This window comes from Denticeps clupeoides, chromosome 6 (genome assembly GCF_900700375.1).
Source record: "Denticeps clupeoides chromosome 6, fDenClu1.1, whole genome shotgun sequence".
Classification (NCBI taxonomy): domain Eukaryota; kingdom Metazoa; phylum Chordata; class Actinopteri; order Clupeiformes; family Denticipitidae; genus Denticeps; species Denticeps clupeoides.
In genome coordinates, this window is record NC_041712.1 from 7021420 (window position 1) to 7046568 (window position 25149).

At 43.1% G+C, this 25149-nt stretch overlaps 2 protein-coding genes across 2 annotated transcripts; both read left to right on the plus strand.

Annotated features, from left to right (window-relative positions):
- The first annotated feature begins 2352 nt into the window (after positions 1–2352).
- Positions 2353–13374, plus strand: LOC114792271 (V-type proton ATPase catalytic subunit A-like). Its single transcript, XM_028983244.1, has 15 exons — positions 2353–2481; positions 2815–2911; positions 2992–3120; positions 3769–3983; positions 4079–4216; positions 4436–4587; positions 4769–4931; positions 7246–7354; positions 7450–7572; positions 7690–7804; positions 10501–10564; positions 10818–11021; positions 11139–11233; positions 11317–11488; positions 12654–13374. The coding sequence occupies exons 2-15, from the start codon at positions 2830–2832 to the stop codon at positions 12744–12746; spliced, it is 1854 nt and encodes a 617-aa protein (XP_028839077.1). The 5' UTR covers positions 2353–2481; positions 2815–2829; the 3' UTR covers positions 12747–13374.
- Positions 13375–16785: 3411 nt separating this feature from the next.
- zdhhc23a (zDHHC palmitoyltransferase 23a) lies at positions 16786–25105 on the plus strand. The gene is made up of 5 exons (XM_028983257.1): positions 16786–17040; positions 18395–18546; positions 19411–20058; positions 21958–22125; positions 24044–25105. The coding sequence occupies exons 2-5, from the start codon at positions 18425–18427 to the stop codon at positions 24315–24317; spliced, it is 1212 nt and encodes a 403-aa protein (XP_028839090.1). The 5' UTR covers positions 16786–17040; positions 18395–18424; the 3' UTR covers positions 24318–25105.
- The last annotated feature ends 44 nt before the right edge of the window (positions 25106–25149 follow it).

Below are 25149 nucleotides of genomic sequence, written 5' to 3' on the forward strand. Positions count from 1 at the left end.
TTTAAATAGACCAGACAGGTTATGTAATTTCTCTTGTACAAAATTAATTTATTGATGGCAACATATTAAAATTAAAAATGTATCCACATATAAATGGGTCAGCTTTAGAACACTAGCCATTGCCTGTTATGTTTCAGAAAAAGAATCCATTAGCATTCAGTTGCATGGATTTGATTTTGCTTTTGGGAAACATCCCCCTGGCAAGGGCAGGGAGACAACATGCCTTCCACAACTGCCTTGTCAAACAGATGGCTTCGGGATTGAGGTGGACTTGGGGACATTTATTCCTTTAATAGGGAGGTCCGGTTTCACTCTGTGGATCACCCTCACAGCATGTAATGTCTCACTGGGACACCCAGATTTAGGAGTTCTGCCGACGGCGACACTGCTAAACTCTTTGTTAGGACATCTGGTTGTCATATTGCAAGGCTTCTGTGACAATGAGACAGATATAAGCCGTTTAAATGTGTTAATGCACATGTTTACTAACAATGACCCCAATGTTCACACACCCGCCCCCTTTTGTTTCACCATATTTCACAGCTTTCCAGCTTTATGATTTGTAAACACACTAGTCCACAGATATGGTACAGATGTGTGTTGAGAAAACGTTTAGCCAGCAGTGCAACAAAGACGCGTCAGAATAGTTGCAGTCACAGGTTTATCATCACTCACATCCATAGAAATAGTTAGGACGACTTCTTTTTCAGCTGCCCCGTCCAGTTGGGAGCTTTAAAATTCACACCATTATCTCAGTGCACCAGCACACTCTGAGAGCTGGAGGTGCTGAGCGGTGAAGGTGCAGGCTGCACTGGGCACACGGTGTGGAAGGAGCGAGGGGACATGTAGTGCTGCAGCACAGCCTCCAGACTCCAGTGAAGAGACCAGCAGATAAATCCTGGTTCCTGGCAACTGCTAAACGAACCGGAGGGTCACCACAGCCACCACCACTGTAACAACTAAAGCTTCAGGGATCCTCAAATGGACCAGTAGCATCATAATGGACATGTATTGTACACCATGACACTGGACTACACTTTGGACTTCTCCACCTCTTCAACTGTAGGACTCTACAACCTTTAATCTTATTGGACAAATCATCACAAACCCTGCACTGACACCACTTGCAGGCTCACTCTACCCTGGAAGGGGGTCCCTCTCTGTATCACTCCTTCCCAAGGTTTCTTCCTTTCTTTCTTTTTTTGTGTGGAGTTTTTCCTTGTGTGCAGAAGTGTGGGGGGTGTCAAATCTAGGCCCTGTCAAAGACCAATGGGGCATACTGTAGGTGATTTTGGGCTATATAACAAATATAAGTTGTTGTTGTTGTCTTGCAGGATGCCTGCTCCACGCGGGACAGTATCTCCAAAGCCACCTATGTATTGCCGTGGGGCACGTCACCACACCAAAGGTGCATCGTGGGAAAAAAATTGAAGAAGCAGACCGAAGAAATGAACACGCTGCTTGCATGCGACATCATTGGAGTCATGCAACATGAGAGTTAGGCATGTCCCCTTGACAGCAGAGACTGGGCTGGCACTGCGGGACTTTAGTACTATTCAATATGTTCATGCTCATTACTCATTGGAAAAGTTGTATCCTGTGACAGCAACAGCAAAAAATATAAAAGGCCTGCTGCGTTGTTTTGAGAATTTAGGCATTGAGGAAAGTTCAGCGAATGATTAAGACAGCACCGTTTTTGTGTTCCATAGACCCAAAACCCAATAAAAAAAGTAATACCAAAAATAATAACTAACCTGATGTCCATGTCCTTTAGCTTAATCAACATAAAGAAAATTTGTAAAAGATGATTAAAAAGCATTTCACAAATTATGTAGTTAAAAGAAATTGCTATGCACATTAGACTGGTCATATGCTTCTCCATTTAAAAATCTAATAATTTGGATGCAATGGAAACCTTTTTCGTTTGTTTTATAAAGCTTATTTATATTATTTTGCTTTTCAGTCTTTCGTTTCTTTTTAATTGCTTCAATCTACTTTAAAATTAGAAACTTTGGTGTGTATGTGACTAATAAATAATCTTGAATCTTGGGATGGAGAGCAGTCCATGAAATAAGGCATTAACAGATATTAACGCATTTTTTTATATTTGTTTTTTTATTATTATCTGACAGAGGCACCGGATTTGCGTGCCCGCTAGTCGGATACACCTATCGTCCGACAGGTGGTGCTGCAGTCCACTATTTTGTTTTTGGGACCGACTAAACCCTATTAACCTTCAATCCCACAATGCAAATTTTACAGTTTACAGGAAGTAGAGAAACTGACTTCCTTGTTCACCATATTGGCTCGACCTGCCGTGTTGCTTTTAAATTCATTCCGGCTGTGATACAGAGCCACAATGGCGGCACTTTCCGTTCTGTGATTCCTTGCCGAGCGTTCGGTGTTGGTCAGGTGATCTACGTGGTGACTTATCCCTGGCCGCGCAGGGTAAAGGACTGTGGCTTACTACATCCAGAGAAGGTAATTTTTCACAGTTTCGTCGTTTGCTATATTTACATTCTTCGAATGACCATAATGAAATCGAGATTAAACAAGTCTCCAGGGAACTGTTTGCACATATCGGACTAGCTAGCTGCCCTTAGCTGTCAGTCACCCGACTGATGGACCGTAAGCGCATCGAATTTTAGCTTCTTTTAACCAACACGCTGAAATAATTTAAGCACATCAATGATATTAGTCAATACTAGTACATCATTCTATCTGCGCTAAGATTAGGGTGATTGCATCGAGCCGTAAGTGAGATGTTACGTTGGGTCCACTCTGTCCAGACAGATCTCTTGCTCTCTCTGGTAGACACTCACTTTCAGGATGGATGTGTCTAAGCTGCCAAAACTTCGGGATGAGGATCGAGAGGGACAGTTTGGATACGTCCATGGAGTCTCCGGACCTGGTCAGTTTATATATATAATTTATACAAAATAAAGCCTCCGGTGACTTTGTCATATAACACGTGATTGCTGTGTCCTGCAGTGGTGACGGCTTCCAGCATGGCTGGAGCAGCCATGTACGAGCTGGTGCGTGTGGGTCACAGCGAGCTGGTCGGGGAGATCATCCGACTGGAGGGTGACATGGCCACCATCCAAGTCTATGAGGAGACCTGTATCCTTCAGACCCTATAAATCTGCTATATAGGATTACTTATGATGTTCAGTTTATTTCAACGTTGTCTCATGACGGTTTGAACAACTGTCATGTGAGCACCTGAAACATTGCCGCGGAACCGGATTGATGCTTGTTTACGTGGGACTGCCTCCACTGCCCATTTCCCTCCCCTATTGCAAGTGACCTTTACTTTACCACCACCCCCAATGTGATACTGTGTTGTGTGTATATATATATGGTCAGGTTGATGGCCAGGTTTTGGTAGTACTTGTTTACAATTGACTATTGACATGGTATATTGCAACAGCGATAACAGGTTCTCTGCATCACTGGTGTGGTGGCACGGGTGTCATAAATGACACGTGTGGGGGCAGTGGTGGCCTAATGGGTAAGGAAACAGACCCATAATCAGAAGGTTGCCGATTCGAATCCCGACACGCCAAGGTGCCACTGAGCAAAGCACCGTCCCCACACACTGCTCCCCGGGCGCCTGTCATGGCTGCTCACTCGGGATGGGTTAAATGCAGAGACCACATTTCACTGGTGCTGTGCTGTTGTGTAATTACTTTCACTTTAAATGGGAAAATTGTACAAAATACATTTAGAAGTAAATTAGTATGTTTTATTTTCCTGAGCCTTGCACAGCTGGTGTGTCGGTTGGTGACCCTGTGCTCCGGACAGGAAAACCTCTCTCAGTTGAACTTGGACCTGGCATCATGGGCTCAATCTTTGATGGTATACAGCGACCTTTGAAGGACATCAATGATATCACCGCCAGCATCTACATCCCGCGTGGAGTCAACATCGGGGCCCTTAATCGTACCAGCATGTGGGAGTTCTCTCCTTCTCAAAGCCTCCGGGTGAGCAGGAGGATCACGTGGATGAATTCAAGCCTTGAATTATTTTAGCACTGTGAAATTATGTTTCCTTAATTGTTTATTTTGTGTATTCTTAGGTGGGCAGCCATGTGACTGGAGGAGACATTTATGGTGTAGTGTTTGAAAACTCCCTTATTAAACATAAAATCATGCTACCACCACGCAGCCGGGGGACGGTCACATACCTGGCATCCCCTGGAAACTATAATGTTTCTGTGAGTAGTACACATACACACACTTCTATGTTTGTGAGTACTGAATGCAAGCAATGCTTATGTGCTCTATAAATGTGCATAAAAATGTTACTCCAGTCACCAAACGCTAATCTTTTGAATATGTCAAAAAGTGTTTGTTGATAATTTATTATGCATGTGACTATGTTTGATGCTCATACTTATGCGTCTGGTCTTTGGGGATGATGATGTGCGTGGCAGGATGTGGTGCTGGAGCTGGAATTTGAGGGTGTGAAGGAGAAGTTCACCATGATGCAAGTGTGGCCAGTGCGACAGATCCGACCAGTCACTGAGAAGCTGCCTGCCAATCACCCACTTCTGACCGGCCAGAGAGTGCTGGATGCTTTGTTCCCGTGAGACTTTCATTCCCCTCCTGCTATTTTTATGCTGTCTTTTTTTGCCTTATAGTTTAGTGTAAATACAGCGAATCAATATTTGATTCCTTGTCCAACCTGCATACATTAAGTATGTGTAATAGAATGTAAATAGTAGTGTTCCTAACTCTTGTCTATGTGTGTGTATGTATGAATACAGCTGTGTCCAGGGTGGGACCACAGCTATCCCAGGAGCCTTTGGCTGTGGCAAGACTGTGATCTCACAGTCACTGTCCAAATACTCCAACAGTGATGTAATCATCTATGTCGGCTGTGGAGAGCGTGGTAATGAGATGTCTGAAGTCCTGCGCGATTTCCCAGAGGTCAGACGAGTGATATTTTTGGGTCTGGGTACATATGTTGCGACAGAATTATTGCAAAAATTTCCTAAAATGGTAATGGTACTACTTTAGGTTATGGCATGAGGTTAAGTGATAATTGGTTGATGGGTTTGTGTGAAATTTTGGGTTTGTGTGAAGTCTGACAGTGTAATGTGGTCATGATTTATCACATATAAATCAAATCTGCAGTTTTATTGTGCACTGAAACACAGAGTGGTGTAATATTCATATTGTTTGCCTCTCTGCTTGCACTTATTTATTTAAAAAAGTAAACATTACAATTATAAACAATAACAAAACAAGCATTGTGCAAATAACATAGAATTTTATATATGTGTATTGTAAACTGACATGAGGTAAAGATATCATTTACTACGATGAGAGAGAATGAGTTGCTCTGTTATTGCATGTCCTAGTCCAGCAGAGATCTGGTGCAGACCCGGATCATTTTCTGCATTCCTTTTAGGGCTGCAACAACGAATCGATTGAATCGATAAAAATCGATTACTAAAAGAGTTGTCAACGAATTTCCTAATCGATTCGTTATGTCGCGTGATGCGGAGACGTTTGATTATTAAAAAAAGAACTTTATTTGAGCGCGGAGTGAACACACTCGGTCTTTCTCGCGCACAGATGCTAGCAGAGTTTGGCGCCTCATAGACAGCGCGGAGCAAAAAAAAAAAAAAACGAGCGGAGGTAGAGGACAGATACATGGCGGAGGCAGAGAAATCTGTGCGAAAATATGCAAAAGCTATATTTGGCACGGCACGGGAGCACCACGGCAATGATCCAGCACCTGAAACGCAAACATGTTGGAGTTCAGCAGCAGGGTAAGTTACTACAGAATCCTAATTTTGTTCCGTTTTGAAGTGAGGAACGTAATGTCCCTGGTGCTGGTGTTTAACTCACCGCGGAGGAGAACTAGATGGGGACTTACAGCGCCACCTACAGGTGTGGAGGGGGGGATGAAACAGCGTTCGGACTGTTCACTGCGTCTCCGCGTGGACGACTCGCCTATTGTGTCCCTGCGCAAGACACTTAACCCTAAGTTGCTCCAGGGGGACTGTCCCAGGGGGACTGACTTACTGATTGTAAGTCGTTCTGGATAAGGGCGTCTGATAAATGCTGTAAATGTAAATGTTTACCCGTCATCCAGCTTGACAGGCATGACAAGTTAGCGTTAGCGCATTAATAACAGTAGTAAAGCAGGGGTGCTATAGTTACTTTGCATTAAAAGACTAAAGACATGCTTTTATTCACTAGCCTTTTTTGGACCATTCATTTTTCAATCTGTTTTCATGTATAGCTACACTGCAAAAAAAGCTTTTCTTACCTAGTAATTTTGTCTCGTTTCCAGTCCAAATATCTAAAAAATCTTAAATCAAGATTACTAGACAAGAAAAACGGTATGAGAAAATTAAGTGATGCTTAAAACTTCTGTTTGAGATTATATCTCATTAAGATTAGTTTTCTGACCCCATTGGCAGATAATTTTGCTTGTTTTAAACAAACAATTACTTAATTCTGAGATGTTTTATCAGAAAACAAGACGACATTTCTTATGCTATTTCATGTGTCTATTAAATGTAGTTTTCTAACTACTAAGTTAGAAAAGCATTTTTTTGCAGTGTGTGTGTGTGTCAGTGTGAGAGTTTGTGAGTGTGTGCGTCTGCAAGTGTGTGCGTCTGCAGTGTAGTGTAGAGAACAAGTTCTGACATTCAAACAAATCCTGTTAAATTTTCTGATTTGTATTATTCTTTATTTTTTTATAAATTATTTATCGTTCTGGCAGCTCAGGTGGCACTTATTTAAAAAAAAAAAGTCTATATTTGGCAGATGTAAAGCATATATGTTATATGTTTTTGTGTTAGTCCATTTTATTATTATTATTATTATTATAACAGCTCAAGGAGCAACATGTTTGTGCACTTTCTAAAGATTTTGGTTCTGTTTTTGAATAAAGGGTTGGAAATGAATGCTTTTCTTGTTTTGTTTTTGTTTTTTTTATCCGATTCTACGATTAATAAAAAACAATCGACAGATTAATCGATTATTAAAATAATCGTTAGTTGCAGCCCTAATTCCTTTAATATCATATAGTCAGCAATACCTAAACCAGGAGGCGATTCTGCACCAATTACCCAAATGTAAAATTAATTCAAAATCATGTGGCAAATTAATGCGCGCATATATATATGTATGTAATCTGAAGGTTTGAGTGCATACCTTATAGAAAAATGGATGATAATGGGTTTGGTTGTGCTGTAATTTGACTGTATGTTTGTGTGCTCTATAGCTGACAATGGAAGTGGATGGAAAGGTGGAGAGCATCATGAAGAGAACAGCGCTGGTGGCCAACACCTCCAACATGCCCGTGGCTGCCAGAGAAGCCTCCATCTACACAGGTAAAGTACTTCCCATTCACTGCCAAGCCTATGTGTGTTCAGTTGCCTCCTCCTCTGAGATTTTTTATTTTTTTTTTGCGGACCTTTGTCTGTAGGAATCACCCTGTCTGAGTACTTCAGGGACATGGGCTACAATGTGAGCATGATGGCGGACTCAACTTCTCGATGGGCAGAGGCTCTCAGGGAGATCTCAGGCCGGTTGGCAGAAATGCCTGCTGGTGAGAACATGTTGACCAATTGCAGCACTGGATTTTTGTTCCCAAAACTACATCATTTGCACGTAGTGGTATAGCAGCACTAGATTTGATTCCTGTCACATTTTGTTTATCCTGCAGATAGCGGCTATCCAGCCTACCTGGGTGCTCGTCTGGCATCATTCTATGAGCGTGCTGGAAGGGTTAAGTGTCTGGGCAACCCAGAGAGAGAGGGAAGCGTCAGCATCGTTGGGGCGTGAGTATTTGTCTCTGGCACTTGAGGGCGCTGTCATACCTAGTAAGCTCAACCAAAGATATAATAAGGCAGGATATGAACTACTTAAGAAATTCTGAGACCCTCAATGTAGCTATTCTACAGTGACCCTGAAGCATTAAGCATTGCTGCTCTGACACAAGAGCACAAGTTGCCTGTGAAATGGAAGTACACTGCTCAAAAAAATAAAGCGAACACAAAAATATGAATGAAATATTTTTATTAAATACTTTGTTCTTTTCATAGTTAAATGTGCTGACAACAAAATCACATAAAATGATCAATGGGAATCAAATTTATCAACCTATGGAGGTCTGGATCTGGAGTCACACCCAAACCTAAACCACACAACAGGCTGATCCAACTTTGATGTTATGACCTTAAAACAAGTCAAAACAAGGCTCAGTAGTGGGTGTGGCCTCCATGTGCCTGTATGACCTCCCTACAACGCCTGGACATGCTCCTGATGAGGTGGCGAATGGTCTCCTGAGGGATCTCCTCCCAGACCTGGACTAAAGCATCCGCCGACTCCTGGGCAGTCTGGTGCCATGTGGCGTTGGTGGATGGAGTGAGACATGATGTCCCTGATGTGCTAAGTTGGATTCAGGTCTGGGGAACGGGCGGGCCAGTCCATAGCATCAATGCCTTCGTCTTGCAGAAACTGCTGACGCACTCCAGCCACATGAGGTCTAGCATTGTCTCGCATTAGGAGGAACTCAGGGCCAACCACACCAGCATATGGTCTCACAAGGGGTCTGAGGATCTCATCTTGGTACCTAATGGCAGTCAGGCTACCTCTAGCGAGCACATGGAGGGCTGTGCAGCCCCCAAAGAAATTCCACCTCACACCATTACTGACCCACTGCCAAACTGACCATGCTGGAAGATGTTACAGGCAGCAGAACGTTCTCCATGGCGTCTCCAGGCTGTTAGATCTGTCACATGTGCTCAGTGTGAACCTGCTTTCACCTGTGAAGAGCACAGGGCGCCAGTGGTAAATTTGCCCACCTTGGTGTTCTCTGTCAAAAGGACAAATGTGCTGCACGGTGTTTGGCTGTAAGTACAACTCCCACCTGTGGATGTCAGGCCCTCATACCACCCTCATGTAGTCTGTTTCTGACCATTTGAGCAGACACATGCGCATTTGTGGCCTGCTGGAGGTCATTATGCAGGGCTCTGGTAGTGCACCTCCTGTTCAGAGGTAAAGGATCTAGGTGTCCTCATCGATGTGGGTTTCTTATTCGATTCGCATGTACATAATATCACTAGGATAGCATTCTTTCACCTCAGAAATATTGCAAAGATAAGAAACATCATCTAAATGCTCAATGCAGAAAAGTGGGTCCATGCTTTTATTACATCAAGGTTAGATTACTGCAATGCATTACTGTCTGGATGCTCTAGTAGGTGCATGAGCAAACTCCAGCTAGTTCAGAATGCAGCCAGAGTTCTGTATAGAACTAGAAAATCACGCCGGTCTTACAATCACTCCACCTTACCTGAATGAACTCCTAGTTATTTACGACCCGCCACGCCTTCTGTGTTCAACGGGTGCGGGGTCACTACTGGTACCCAAAGTATAGAAGGTCACAGCTGGGAGCAGATCCTTCTCCTATAGAGCTCTGCAGTTGTGAACGGCTTGCCAGTCAGTGTTCGGGACTCAGACACAGTCTCAGTGTTTAAATCTAAACTGAAAACTGTTTTCTGTTTTCTCTGTCAATTACTAAGTCCACTGAATTACACAGTCACCTAGTCAAACACCGTGTTAAATTCACCTTAGTTAGGCTACCGGGCCACTGTAGCACCACAATATACCACTATAACCACATATTTCAGTATCAGTCGTACGATGCCACCGTCTGCCGCTGCTTCTGTTTGTTCTCTCCGAGACATGGAATCAAGCGCACAGTTACTGGCAGTGTAATGTACACCATGACACTGGACTAAAACAGTACATCCAAACATGGACAGATGCTCTATAATGCACTTTGGACTTCTCCACCTCTACAACTGTAGGCCTTTTTCTCTTATTGGACAAACCATCACAAACCCTGCACTGACACCTTTTGCAGGCTCACTCTACCTTGGAAGGGGGTCCCTCTCTGTATCACTTTTTTTTCTGCCTCCTAGACCTTTTTTTGTATGCAGTTTTTCCTTGTGTGCAGAAGGATCAAGTGTGGGGGTGTCAACTGTAGGACCCATCAAAGCCCATTGAGACATACTGTATGTGATTTTGGGCTATATAAGAAATAAATGTTGTTGTTGTTCCTTGCACGGAGGTAGCGGAGGTAATGGAGGTAACGGAGGTAGCGGTCCTGCTGCAGGGTGGTTGCCCTACTTAGGCCTCCTCCACGTATCCTGATGTACTGCCGTGTGTCCTTGTAGCATCACTCAGTGTTGCTTCCTAATTGGACAGTTTGGTTTCACAGAAGTAGAAGTGTGATTGACTTGGAGTTACATTGTGTTGTGTTTTTGAGCAGTGTATAATGAGTGGATAAAGGAACCAGACTTTGTAGTAGTTCTTAATTAATTCTGTAGATCTAGTTCTCTCCATTTTCTATAGGATGATGTTCATATGTTTGCCTGGGGTACCAGTTGGACAATACTTAGTGATTACGACTAACGTTGTATGTTTGTATTACTGTGAATGGGGATAACAAGTTATCATTTGTTAACAGAGTATCACCACCTGGTGGAGACTTCTCAGACCCTGTGACATCAGCTACACTCGGAATTGTGCAGGTAATTTGTTGGTTCTTTAGCAGTGTACCACAGCATCCTCTAATAAAAGCAGAGTTTCCAGTGTGGTTAAGGCAAAGTTACCTACGCAATAATGCCTCTCAACTAAAAATTGTACAGCAGTATTCATCATGTATTTTTCAAGTTGATCTTGAAAGGCCAGAGATTGACGTTGATGCTATGTTAAATGTAAAAATCTATAGCTAGAAATATGTGCGAGTTTCTTCCTGAGTGTGTCTATGTGCCCTCCCCTCAGGTATTCTGGGGCTTGGATAAGAAGCTTGCTCAAAGGAAGCACTTCCCCTCAGTGAACTGGCTGATCAGCTATAGTAAGTACACACGCGCACTGGACGAGTACTACGACAAGCACTTTCCCGAGTTCGTGCCGCTCCGCACCAAATCCAAGGAGATCCTGCAGGAGGAAGAGGACCTGGCTGAGATTGTGCAGCTTGTTGGCAAGGTGCATTCTCATGTGCAAAAATCACAACCTATAAATGAGTCTGCAGTTATAGCTTTTATTGCGATGGCCTGGTTTATATGTGTGGCTAATTCCTCTGCCCCGTTGTTATGACAACAGGCCTCCCTTGCTGAGACTGACAAAATCACACTGGAGGTTGCCAAGCTCATTAAAGATGACTTCCTTCAGCAGAATGGTTATACCCCTTATGACAGGTAAGACAGCATGTGGAAGGATTTTGTAAAGGATATTTCATACGCTTGGTGAAGGATAATGGCTCACTGTTGCCGTCCCATAGGTTCTGTCCATTTTATAAAACGGTGGGCATCCTGTCCAACATGATCGCCTTCTATGACCTGGCACGACACGCTGTGGAAACCACCGCTCAGAGTGATAACAAGGTCACCTGGGCCATCATCCGTGAGCATATGGGTGAGATCCTCTACAGGATCAGCTCCATGAAATTCAAGGTACAGACAGACTTGAACACAAGGGCTAGGGGATGAATGCAAACAAATACATCTAAACACCCTCAGAAGCCTCATCTTAACTTTATACACTTTAGATGACATAGTAACATGTGCCTTGAACTGCATGTACAGTACCAAGCAAAAAGTTGGACACATCTACTGTGTGGCAGTTATGCTGACAAAAACGGAGCCATTTTGAAAAAAATTTTTACAAACATTTTGTAGCAGGAGAAAGTGAAGTATTTTGTGTTTTGGTGAATCTGGTCATCTTTTTTTTTTTTTTACTCTAATGGCTGTTTGTTCGTTGTTATCATGAAAAGCCGCTTTAGGAGCTCCTCATTAACATGAGTGAAACATAAGAAAGTGTTCAGCATAAACCTTCAGGACTGTTGGAAACAGCCCCTGTTGTTGAACTTAAGGAGAGAAGCCAAGACTGTGAAAATATGCCATCACAGCAAAAGATACCTGCTATGGAGAGATGCAAACATTCAACTTTTTGCCTTGTTTGCTATTTTTTGTTTGTTACATAACCTCACACGTGTTATTTTATAGCTCTGTGTCTTCAGTTTGGTTCTAAATTGTGAAAAAAAATCTAAACCCGTAATAATGAGCAGAGAGCAGTCTGGTCAGATAAGGACTTTCAGAAATGGTATTCAAAAAAGCATAAAAAAGAAAAACTAATAAATGGGATTTGAAAGAATGAAACCAGTGTGTAGATTTGATCTCATGAGATTTGCTGCATGTGACCAGTCATATTTGAACAGGGTTGCCTATTTGGTTGCCTATTTGTTTGATACGATACAATAAGCAGCCTACAACCACTGAAATAAGTTCATAGCCAGCTGACGTATTGCATACGTCGTGGAGTATGTAACCGTATTGGCAAGAGCTGCTGTTGGAATGATGTTTTTTGCCAGAAACATCACCTTTCATGCAAAAAAGAAAAATCTAGTACAGGCTAATTCCTAGACATGCCCATGGCTGAGAGAAGCACCTCTGGGATTTGAACCCTGAGATCAGTTACACAGATCAGTTTCAAGCGGCAGGACTTCTGCTGTCTGCAGTCTGTAGTTTACCTACCACAGTATGTCCAAGTCAGCCTTTTAGGTGCTGTGCTGGTGCGGAAGTGACCAAATGTCTTGTATTGTGTGTTTGTCCGGTTTAGGACCCAGCAAAGGAGGGCGAGGTGAAGATTAAAGCCGACTACGCCCAGCTCCTGGAAGATATGCAGAACGCCTTCCGCTCCCTGGAAGACTGAAGCTTCAGCCACCATCAACCAGAAGCTCCACGTCTCTCCTTAACGCCCTACAGTTTTCTGCTGCTCCCACCTGTGTGAATGTGTGTGAGTGTGTGAGTGTGTGTGTGCGTGTGCGTGCGTGGTCCACACATTTGACACATCATTTCATACCTCATGGATCTTTAAAAAAATGTTGGAATATCATCAGTATCAGTTCTGTGCATTTTAAAGAGTCGTTGTATTCTGGCTAATGTAGCTGAGTCTTTAATCAAGTGAGCACCGTGTTCTCTGATTCATCCTATCCTTTTCCCATGAGTCTTTGCTGTGGTCAAAAGGAGACCAATAAAGTACACCCCCCCCCCCACACACACACACCTTACTTATTGACCAATAGCGTGTGAAAGGGAACAAAAAGCAGGTAGAAAGAGACGAAGGCATCCCATATTTATTGACTTTTCTATTTTTTAAATAGTTTTTGTTATTCTTGTTCAGTGTACTGTAGACTTTATTCAGGGTTATATGTGTGTGAGTGTTTACAAAAAAATATATATAGAGAGACACTATCAATGTGAATGTGTTTAGTATGTGATATGTTTGTGGAAAAACAATGTGATTTAAAATTCCAAAGAATTAAATGGATCGAATCAAGGCTTATGTGTCTGTCATTTGTAAAATAAGGATGCATGCATTATGACCACTGATCTAATGTCACCTCATTTACATATGTGAAAAGCTTTTACATTTCTCCAAAGATTGTGGCCTCTGTGTGTTACAGTTACTGGTTAATCATTAGAATCTTGTATTCATTAAAACTCTATTCTGAGTAACAGCATCATGTTGGTAAGGTGAGAGAACAGGGCTCCGTGGGTTTTTTGTTTTTTTTTGGTAATTAATCAACTGACTCCCATACTAGTGGTTTTGGGGATTTATTAGCAGCTTTGCACCCACTGGGCAGCATTATGCACATGCAAAGAAAAAAAATAAATTAGACAGGGATCACTTGGGGAGGAAAGTGTGAGATTAGGAACTACTGGACACCTGTCACTTGCGTGCCAAGTGGTTTGCAGAAAGTCTGTTCACTGCCTCAGTTGCCTGGAATTGTGCTGTATTATTGTCATTTATTAAGGACGTACAAAGCTTTAAAAAATGACTATTTTTGTCTTGTTACATCTTCACAACCATGTATTTAAACTAATAATTTTCTAAAGCGCTCATTCTGTTTCATTGACCTTGACAAAAAATATTGTCTTGAGGCAATAAAGTAGAGTAGAACCCAACAACCTTTCTTTGGTGCACATGGTCCACAGTATCTTAGTTTGCTTTTTACACTTTTTCTGCTTCGCAGAGCTGTTGTTGAGCTCAGAATCACATGCTTAGCCTCTGAAACAAAGAGTCTTGTAACTGAAATGCATTGAATATAGTTCTAATAGTTCTGTGGCTCAACAAACCTAAAAAAATCTTCATAGAAGCCTGTAGCCAGTGGATTAGCATTCATGCCTAAGGACTAACAGTGTGGGAGACACTATCATACTCAATTCATGGTGCGACATGCACAGTAAGTGTGAAAAGTACATGCCGCTATGTGCGTGGAGGAAGCCAGTCTTCTGGAAATTCTTGAAGATAAAGAGCAGATATTATAGCAGATAGCATCTCTCACCAGCATGAGATGTCCACAGGTCAACAGGTCAACAGTCATGACTTGGATCACAAGTATGGTTGGTAATGCCAGGCAATGCTTTACAGAGGAATGCCCTTGAAAAACCCAGGCCCTGATTCTACTGTTCTCTAGAACGTTCTAGGCTTTACACTATACAGAACAAGTGTTTCGTAAGAACATCTGGTCCATGTGACCTTTCACATAAGTTCAGGAACTGTCCATAGAACAACCCCAATTGGCAACATGAGAAGCATGGGAACACCCCTCAGTAAACATCCAAAACATTCACCAGAGTCATGGCATGGCCTGTCGTACGAAGTCCCCTCAGCAAATACCTTCTTCAAGGTCGGGTTCCCCTCCCGGGTTCAGCATGTGGAGCCAAGCCACCCCATCCCCTCCTCTAACAGACGGGAGAAATACATCCTGTCCAACATCTCCGTCTGATGGCCTGTGGTGATCCTGGTAAAATTCCCACAATAGTTCAGTCACTATTAGTTAAGGACTAATGAGGGGTTATGAATTGGACACACCCCCACCCCAAAAAAAAGAAGTGTCAGAGGCCGCAGATTTTTCTCAGACAAGGGGCTTGCTCTAATCTCTGCACTGCATGCCAGATGAGGCGTGACATTAAATCTCTCGTCTAAAATTAGACGCACAAAAAGTCACATGGCTGAAATAGAAGAGTGCCAAAAAGAAACACACCAGTAAACCAACGTTTCGACTTTTGAGTATATTTCCACTCATTAAGTCCACAACTGGAAACACACGAAGCCTACATTTGACCAAAGTTCCAACATCATGCAAAACACCAGCGACTTAAAGATAAAGACAATGGAGGATCACAAAAAGTGGTGCTCAATTCCATGTAAAGCATACGTGTCTTCAGTTTAATTATAATAGAATAAATCACATGGTTCCTGTGTGGGAATTATGCTGATCTCTCTTTGTCAGTCACACTTGCAAGTGATATGACCGCTGCGTTTCCATGTCCTGCTGATTTTGTAGACTTGCTCTGCTGATCAGTCCTTCATTTTGCAGACCCAGCAGGTAAACGAGCTAATACTGTACTTTTGTGATAAAATGAGTACTTATCTCTCTGCTGTCTCCCGCACGCCCCTTTTTCTTTAGCTCAGACACACCCCCTTTTCTCCATCTCAGACACATCAATAAAGAGCAGCCAGAGACTCCAACTACATTAGATCAGCTGCATTAGCACACATTGCATTAGAGTAGGTGCATTAAGTGCGCTGAGATGGAGTAAGTGTGTGCTGCGCAGCCTTCTTCATGTTATCCGAGCTTTTATCATGGCCCCGAACCCACAGGAGCCCCGGCAGAGTCTCTGCTGTCTGACTCCACTCAGTACACGCCATTATGGGAGTCATTATGGAGGTTCTGATAAGGACTCACTTACTAATTCTTTGTGCGTGTGTGTGTGTGTGTGTGTGTGTTTCTAGATGGCCAAGAAATATCAATTTGTTTTCCATTTAAGAAAATGGAAGCAGTTAATACATTGCTTATGTTTTTTTATTTTATTTTACGGTTCAAGCGTTGTCACCAGACAAGACAGTTCTCAGGCAAATGTAGCTATTTGTTGGTGTGTGTGTGTGTGTGTTTCCTTTAGTTTGTGCTGAGGTGTGCATTATTCCTGTAAACACACACCTGGGCCCAGTGATGTGCTGTGGAAGGGTCAATCCGGTTCTCTGCATTCCGACTATTTTTAATATTCCAAACTGAACAGTGCTTATGCGAGCAAACTGGTGTTATTTACCGGGCGTGTCATTTCTGGCCACAAAGAACCTGCAGTAATCAATTAAGTAATTAATGCCTTATTCCCACACAAATCCTAACAATCTTGCACCTTTTGTTTTGTGTTCCAGTTCGCATTATGTACTGGGTGAAGGGTGACACCCTTAAAGAATTCTGTACATGTTGGCACTGCTCATGTTACTGGACATCTGATCGGGGGAACCAGGGTGGGGCTGCCTCAGATCCCACAAACCCCCCCACCCAGCACAGGTTTAATCCTACATACTATCTTCCTATATGTCCCTGTTAGATTTAAGCACCTTGGTTATCACTTTTATTAACTCTATTTTTTTTTTTTATTTTATCAGGTAGAAGTGTGTGCATGTGTGCTAGTTATAATTTGCGCGCATTCTGAAAACCCCAGAATGGTCCGGATCCCGAATCACGCCCGGCTGCAGGTGAAAGAATCCTTTCAGAGTTCTGCACCTGGGAAAGATCTCTGTTATAACTCGACATGTGACAACTGGCTCGTTGGGGGAAGGGAAAGGTGCTTTTGTCGATGTATAATTCGTTCGTGCGATGACGGTCGTCAAAAAGTAAAATGACTCTTCATAAACGAACGAATCGATTGGAACGAGTCGCCTGGTGCACGTGAACGGTCCTCGGTCGCACCCAGCCCAGCACCCAGCACCCAGCCCAGCACCCAGCACCCAGCCCAGCACCCTGCCCAGCACCCAGCACCCAGCCCAGCACCCAGCCCACAGTCAGAGCGGAGACCTCGCCGCTTCTCCACGCGGATCGTTTGACCTCGTTCAGGGTCCAGAGTGACTCCGGTGATCGAGCTTCTGCTGGAGGCTGGAGTAGAACCCGCCGCGCCCGATCTGGAAGTAAACTGGGGGAAATGCACTTACGGTGAGTTGACGGGCTCGTCTTTTTCCAAACCTGAGCATCGCTGAGGACAATGCGACCACAACACAAACCGATTAAAGCGAAAACTTACTTCTTACTTTACCCGAAAGCGATGATTATTCACCCGAGCATCGTAATACATGTCGAATCGATGCGTTTAATTTTCTGTACTGAAACGTGTTGGAGCTTCATCGATACATAAGGTATTTTATATAGCATACGTGATTTTTGACATTTTGCATGCAATTAATAAAAGGAACCCTTAAAAATAAAACAGCACATATATTAGAATTTTATTTGGAGACAATAACAGATAGGATTAGAAATAAAACATGTATAATGGTACATTGTCTCGAACTAGGTTACGATCTAGTTTAATACTTCCACCAGTTTTATTACGCCCCCCCCCCGCCCCGTGTGCGGGGACCCCCAGTCAGTCACCCGGAGGCCGCGCGCTCCCGCTTCTCCAGGGTGCGATGGAGAGATGGCGCGTCCCCGGGGCGCGCAGCGGCTGGCCCAGTTCGGCGGCCCCAGCGGACACGGTGGCCTTGATTCCGAAGAGAGGGGGGCTTGAGGAGGAGCTTTTGTCACAAACGCCTGGTCGCTGTCACCGCGGCGCCAGGTTCCAGAGATTTCCGTCTGTCCATTAGAGAAGGTGGCGATGATGTTAGACTCGTGTCACTGTGCTCGTGTGTAATAGTATCAAAATAATTTAATAGTTGACATTAATTTAATAAACATATCATGCTGTATCAAAAGCGGTAAGATTACATCATAATAAAAAGGATTAATTAGAACAATTCTTTATTTTTTCATGTCACATTGACTGTATCACTGTATCTCAGTCCTGAGATACAGTGGCTCCTAACAAAGCAGTCAAATTAAACCAGGCTAGAATAAGATCTATTAAAACAGAACTGATTAGATTCTTTCCAGAGGAGTGACAATGTATTTGAGGGTTTGCTTTTTGTGCAACCTCAGCCATGTTCTCATGATATGCGCAAGGGGACTGCACGTAGTGCTCATCCACGGAGATTCCAAACCACATTATGGGGAAAATTCCAGGGAACTGTGATCAGTATTAAACAGTGATCAGTTACTGTCAGCTTTGCTTTCTTTGTATTTCTGTTGTATTGCATTATGCTTGAGGTGCAGGCTTCTACAGTAAGAATCAGGCAAACAGGCAGTAAGGAGTACAGTAGATAAATCCTTGAAGAGAAAAGGGAATTTACTCACTTCCAAATAATTTAGCTCTGACACTGAAGTTTTAATGATGGGCATTTTAAGCCATGGCGTGATAGATTATCACCGGTGACTCCAGATCCAGGCTGAAGCTGCCGCTATGTTTTGTATACAGGTCTTTGGGCCGTAGTGCTGCCAAGATAGAATGAAGCGCGAGCGCTTTAAACCCCCCGAGCCCGACGACCCTCTGTGCTGCTGCGGGGATGCGGAGCAGCAACGAGACAACTGCTGCTGCGACTGCGACGAGCTGGACGACACCTGCGACAGGTGACTTCAATAGACATGGACATGGGGGGCCCAAAGAAGGTTAAAGCACTGGAGCATTTATGATACAGTGAAAATGAAGTGATTGTCATTGTGAAGCACAACGCATGGTGACACAACGAAATGTGTCCTCTGTTTTTAACCATCACCCTTGGTGAGCAATGGGCAGCCATGACAGGTGCCCGGGGAGCAGTGTGTGGGGATGGCGCTTTACTCAGTGGCACCTTGGTGGATCGGGATTCGAACCTGCAACCTTCTGATTAATGGGCCGCTTCCTTAACCGCTGCCCCATATCAGGTCACTTAAAAAAAACGGAATCTCTTTGTTACTCCACGTTTGTTGAACACACACATACACACACCTAAGACAAACTGGACAGACTATAGTCCAGACTATTTAAATGGGTGGCAGTAGCCTAGTGGGCAACACACTCGCCTATGAACCAGAAGACCCAGGTTCAAATTCTACTTACTACCATTGTGTCCCTGTAACTACTGTCCCTGTAACTACTGATTGTGAAGTCACTCTGGATAAGGGCGCCTGATAAATGCTGTAAATGTAAATGTATATGTTTACTAGGAAGTTCAAATTAAGAAAAGGATCAAAATATCATTAAAATTGTAAATGATGAGAATACTAAAAATAGGTTGAATGCTGGTTGTCAGAAGGAGAACTCTATACTTCAGGAGTTAGATGCCCCATGCTTAACATTATCAAAGAAAAACAAACACAAGATGGAGCTGCGACACCCTGAGGCAGCCATCCACAGAAAAAAAAACAGAATAAACATGAAAATGATTTTAACAAGTTAAAATCTGATAGCATTTTGAAGCAGAAATTGTTAATTGTTGTCTTGTCATTTGACAGGTGGATAAGGTGTGAGCACCAGAAGCCATCTTCAGTCTCCTGGGCAGTTGCCGTGGTTTCAGAGAGACTGGGGATGCCCCGTGGGTTGCTGGGATCTGTGCGGTTTGAGCTGTCGGTGCTCCCTCCCATGGTCCTACTTCCACTTCTGTTGCGGGTGGCAGCGCTGCATTGCCTTTTGGGAATTGTGGTTCTGACGTCTCTACCGGGTCTGGTCCTGTGGTATTATTATGTCACCCATCGCCGAAAGAGACGCACACTGTTCTTCCTCAGCCTAGCGCTCTTCTCTCTGGCCTACATGTACTACCTGTTCCTCACCGAGATCATGCCCCGGGGGGATGTCAGCAACCTGCAGCTTGTTACCGTGACAACAGGCATGAGCCTCACCCTCATCTCCCTTGTCCGTACCAAGAGAGGTCCAGGATTTGTGACCGGCCCATCTGACTCAGTCTCCCATGGCAATGACAGCCAGTTTCACAACAAAGACTCCGCCTCTTGTAATGGGGCCTACAAATCAGCACCATTAGTTTCCATTGAGAAGCAAGTGGGAATTAAAAAATGTCCCTTGTGCAAGTTGCCCCGCCCCCCCAGAGCAGGGCACTGCCGGATATGCGGAGGCTGTGTGCTTCGCCTGGATCACCACTGTGTCTGGTGGGTGTGGTAACCATTGCATTCCGCCAAACTACACCACACTATAGAACCATGCAGCCAATATCAGTAATATTAATATATTACAATTTTGTTTGGTTCTAGTAAGGCATCAGAAGTATACAGTAATAGTTAGTAATGTACCCTGGGATTATGGGGGGGTGCGTTATATTCATGTGAATGCATCTTTGTCATGTCCCGTCCTCATTTGGCCCTTTATCTTTTACCTTGTTTTGTGTAGTTATGTTTTTGTTCGTGTGATAGAGCCCATAGCCTTTATTTATTATTGTTTGTGAGTCGTGCATATTCGTTATTGTTCATACCTCACGTCCCTGACAGGCAATTGATCTCAGTGCAATTGTTGGATGCTATATGTATTTTAAAATATTGTGATTGAGGTTAAATTAATTTTATATACAGTACAGGCCAAAAGTAAGTATTTTCTTTATTTTCATGACCATTTACGTTGGTAGATTCACACTGAAGGCATCAAAACTATGAATGAACACATGTGGAGTTATGTACTTAATAAGTGAAAACATGTTTTATATTCTAGTTTCTTCAAAATAGCCGCCCTTTGCTCTGATTACTGCTTTGCACACTCTTGGCATTCTCTCGATGAGCTTAAAGAGGTCGTCACCTGAAATGGTTTTCCAACAGTCTTGAAGGAGTTCCCAGAGGTGTTTAGCACTTATTGGCCCCTTTGCCTTCACTCTGCGGTCCAGCTCACCGCAAACCATCTCGATTGGGTTCAGGTTCGATGACTGTGGAGGCCAGGTCTCCACTTGTTGTTAAGTACATAATTATTAATTATAAAAAGACACACATATACATCACATTCTCATTTTCTGACTTCTTTATTTGCATGACCATTTACATTGGTAGATTCTCACTGAAGGCATCAAAACTATGAATGAACACACATAGGTTATGAAAGCGGCAGGCAAGAACTGGCTAAGGGAAGCAATGGCACGCTGGTTTTAGATACAGCAAAATGTTTCCAATTTTACGCTCAAAGCAGTGAACTAGGTGCTTTTGGCCACTCTCAACCAACCTTAGTTAGACACAGGGGAGTTCCTATGTTGAACTGTGTATTATTTGAATATACCTGATTTAGTGCTCCGACTCCGTGTTCTGGACCAGAGTTTTGTGTTTGTCCAGCATGGCCCTGATTTGCCTTATTGTCTGCATCTGTGTTTATGTGTACAAATGTATCCTGATGTGTCACGTTGTGTCCGGTCATTAATGTTTTATTACTGCACTGTCCCTGTTTCACTGTTTCTGTGTATTGGTCTTTTGAGTTTAGTAAATTCCTTGTTTGTTAGTTGTGCGTTTGCACCCTTACTTTTCTGCCCTGCACCAATCCCTGACATGAACACTTGTTGCATGTTAATGATAATCACAAGGAGCACCTTATGATGATGACAATAGTGTGCTGTGCAGTCATGAATGTAAAGAAGAATCTGATTTCTGAAAAATAGTTCTATTAAGAGATATTAGCTTAGAGTTGAGTTTGTGTTTCCAAACCTTTGGTACTGCATGTATTCATAAAAATGTGGTGACGATACAGTTTTAGCCTGGTACTCACACAAAGACACAGAAATGAGCAGAGTACGTCATCAACTCAGGCCAGGCTGTCTGGCCATGTGCAAAGGCCACAGGGGTTCAGCCTTCGCTGGAGCAAGGGGTGCACACACCAGGCCAATCTGTTACCCACACCCCTCACACTAACTAGTCCAAATACCACTGTCATTCACACGATCATCGCGGCTGCTTTCATCACCGCTGCCACATGAAAAACAGACACCATTCACAATATCTGGTATGACCATCACACACATCTGTGAATCTCAGCAGCTCAAAGAAAAAGCTGATGTGTGTGTATTTTGGTTACTTGGGCAGGATAAACTGTTGTGTGGGACAGGCCAATCACCGGGACTTCCTGCTGACGCTCCTCCTCTTCCTCCTGACCTCTCTGTATGGCATCAGTCTGGTTCTGCGCAGTGTGTGTCCACGCCAGAGTCTGCTCACCGCACTGCTCTACTGCCCTGGGGTCTACAGCACATATAGGTACAGACACACACGTGTATCTTCATCCTATCTATTTCTTGGTGTCAGTCAGTTGTGAGAACTGCACATTTATTACTAAATATTTAGTGCCTAAGTCTAACCATATCACATAACCTTGGTTATCAAATAAATCACATACACACATTCCAATGAAACCCTTAAAACTCAATAACCATTACCACAGACATATACCATGGCTATATTATTCAGAAACCAAACTGGCAGGTGGCAATTAAAAGCTTGTAATTTCAACACCCCTGGCCTTATTTTTACCTGTAGTCTCAGAAGCTATTACAGTTAACAAAACTGTTTGGTTGCTCTGTAGAGCAGGTGTCACATCTTTCAGTTGTTTTATCGATGACAGCCAGGAAACGATAGTGTTTGTCATGGAAATTAAAATTCTTTGATAATATTACAGAACAGCCAGGCAAACTTAAGCAAAAACCACCATTAGCTTATAACAAGCAATATAGTCTCATTTATAAACTCCATTATGCTACTTTTACACATTTACACATACGGCATTTATCAACAGTAGTACTGTAGTTACAGTAGTAATCAGTAGTTACAGGGACAGTCCCCCTGGTAGACACTCAGAGTTAAGTGCCTTGCTCAGGGACACAATGGTAGTAAGTGAGATTTGAACCTGGGTCGAGACTTGTCTGTCGGAAGCTAATCAAAAATCATATAGTCCAAAACATAGGGCACAAGTTAAAATATGTGTAAAATATGTGTCATAAATGTTTTGCTAAATATTTATACCTAGATCCCTAACCCTCCCTAAAACAAGTAAATACAGCTTCCAGGGGCACTGTTAGTCTGCAACTTACTTGGTATCACTTTCTGGAAATGCTTATTTCCCAAGACTCCTCACTTTAGACTTTAACCCCAGAATTCAGTTTGATACTGTGTGCCATGGGTTTGTATCTGAGTTCCATATAACAAGCCTTTAAAATTGGAAATTTATTGCATCAATGCATTTTTGACTGCTAACATATCACGTTACTGAGATATATCAATATTTTCATCTGGTTGCACCTGATTTCCACTTTGCTGAATCAGCCCAAACACTCCTTCACTCACTGCCTGAACCTGTAGGGATTGCCTCTGGCTAGGATGAATCAATGACCAAGTAAACAAGTTGATGGCATTGATCTATTTTATCACGTTCATTTTGACTGCCCTAATAATAATTTAAAAAAAAATACTGTAAGATGGGACATCGCAAGACGTTTCTGCGCTTTTGTTGTGCATGGAGATTCAACACCTCCATTTTACATGTCTTTGTCGGCCATTTGGCGGACCTCCCCTGAGCCAAAGGTGTGAGGCGCCGGCCGTCTGGACCGCCTTCTCTCTTTGTCTTCCCCAGGCGAGAGGCACCGGGGGTGTGACGTCAGAAACAACAGGTTCTGATTGGTCTGTGACAGCTTCCTGTAGGTCAGGTGTATAAAGGATTGTTCACGTGTAGTAGATCTTCACTTTCTTACAGCTGCTTTTCCATCGAAACTGGGCTTTCCAGTTTTCGAGTCTTTTCTCGCCTCCCATTTTTCTGAAGCTTGGTTCCGGCTGTACTGTCTTTTTCTATCTTTTCCTCCTGTCTCTCATTTTGGTTTTCTCTGTAACATTGGTACCTTTTTACATACAATATTCACATGTAACTGCAATAATAATTTACTGGTGTTAATAAATTAGAAACTGTTTATCCTTTTAACAGCTATTGTGCAGTGCTTTTGTGTGTTTTATGTGAGTTTTTTTCTCTAATCTCCTAGGTTTTACAATACATTCTTTTCCCAAAAAAGATTTCAATGTGTTTTTATGCGTTATTTTCAACTTGTTTGGTGTCAGAATCTGATTGGTTTCAGAATCTGAATGTGTCTTGTGTGTGTGTGTGTGTGTGTGTGTGTGTGTGTTTCTGCAGCACAGCGCTGTGTTTCACCTGTGTGTGGTACAGTAGCATTGTGACGGGGGGGCTGCTGCACCTGCTCCTCCTGCAGCTCATCAACATCAGCTACAACATCACCGAGCGAGAGGCGCAGATCGCCCTGCGCAACAAGACCGCCCGGCGGCGATTCTGGGGCGTCGTGGTCGACACGGGCGTCTACTCAAAGGGCTTCCGGCATAACTGGCTGCAGTTTCTCACTATGGCCACCATTCAGGACAGGTCCTCTCTGTCCCTGACTGATGTGGTATAATCCATCCCCACCAGCGAACTCTGCACCATATCACACAGAAAACAAGAAGCTGAGGCCTGAGGACAACAATGTGGAACCTCTGTGGGTTTAGAAGGAATTAGTGGACACCTTTGGAACACATTGTTTTGCACCATTTCAACAGAGAATTTTACATCTCTGATTTCTGGCCTTGGTGATCAGGTTTGGGGTCTCCTGTTTTTGCTGTGTACTTTCCAATCTTATATGACACTAGTCCACGTGGGTTTTTAAAAAGTTTTAGACAATCAAAAGCGGACATGCGTCAAATCTCATATTGATATGAGAAGATTTTTTTCAGTTCCTTTTATGAGACGGCTGCATGACGAGAAACCACCTCACAAATGCCTCAGATAAAAACCACTTGCCTACTTTTGGTTGCGCTTTAGCAATGTGTGGTATGTCTTGCAAGACTTGTGCTTCATCGCCCACAAGGTCTCAGAAAATGCAGCATGAGGTTCCAGCCAGACAGACGGCTTTCATGTCGGTTCAATTTTTTTTCCGTTTGCTCATCTTTTCAGAGAGAGAGAGAGACACAGAGAGAGAGGGATGTGGACGCCCATTATTTGTCCACCTGCAGTCTAGATCTCTTTGTGACAATGAGCCTTTCTATTAGCTTTCTGGATCTATCGATTGTAAACAAAAAATAGAAAAGGTTCCTGCTGATCTGTAATGTAACTTTTAGCACAATGAATTTTGTTCATAAACACAGATTTTTTTGTGAGCTCTTTATTGCTGCTATATTAAATAGATATGTTGAAGATCCTGTTCCAAATGACCTTTTTCTCTGCAATAAACAGATTGAATGAAATGATTA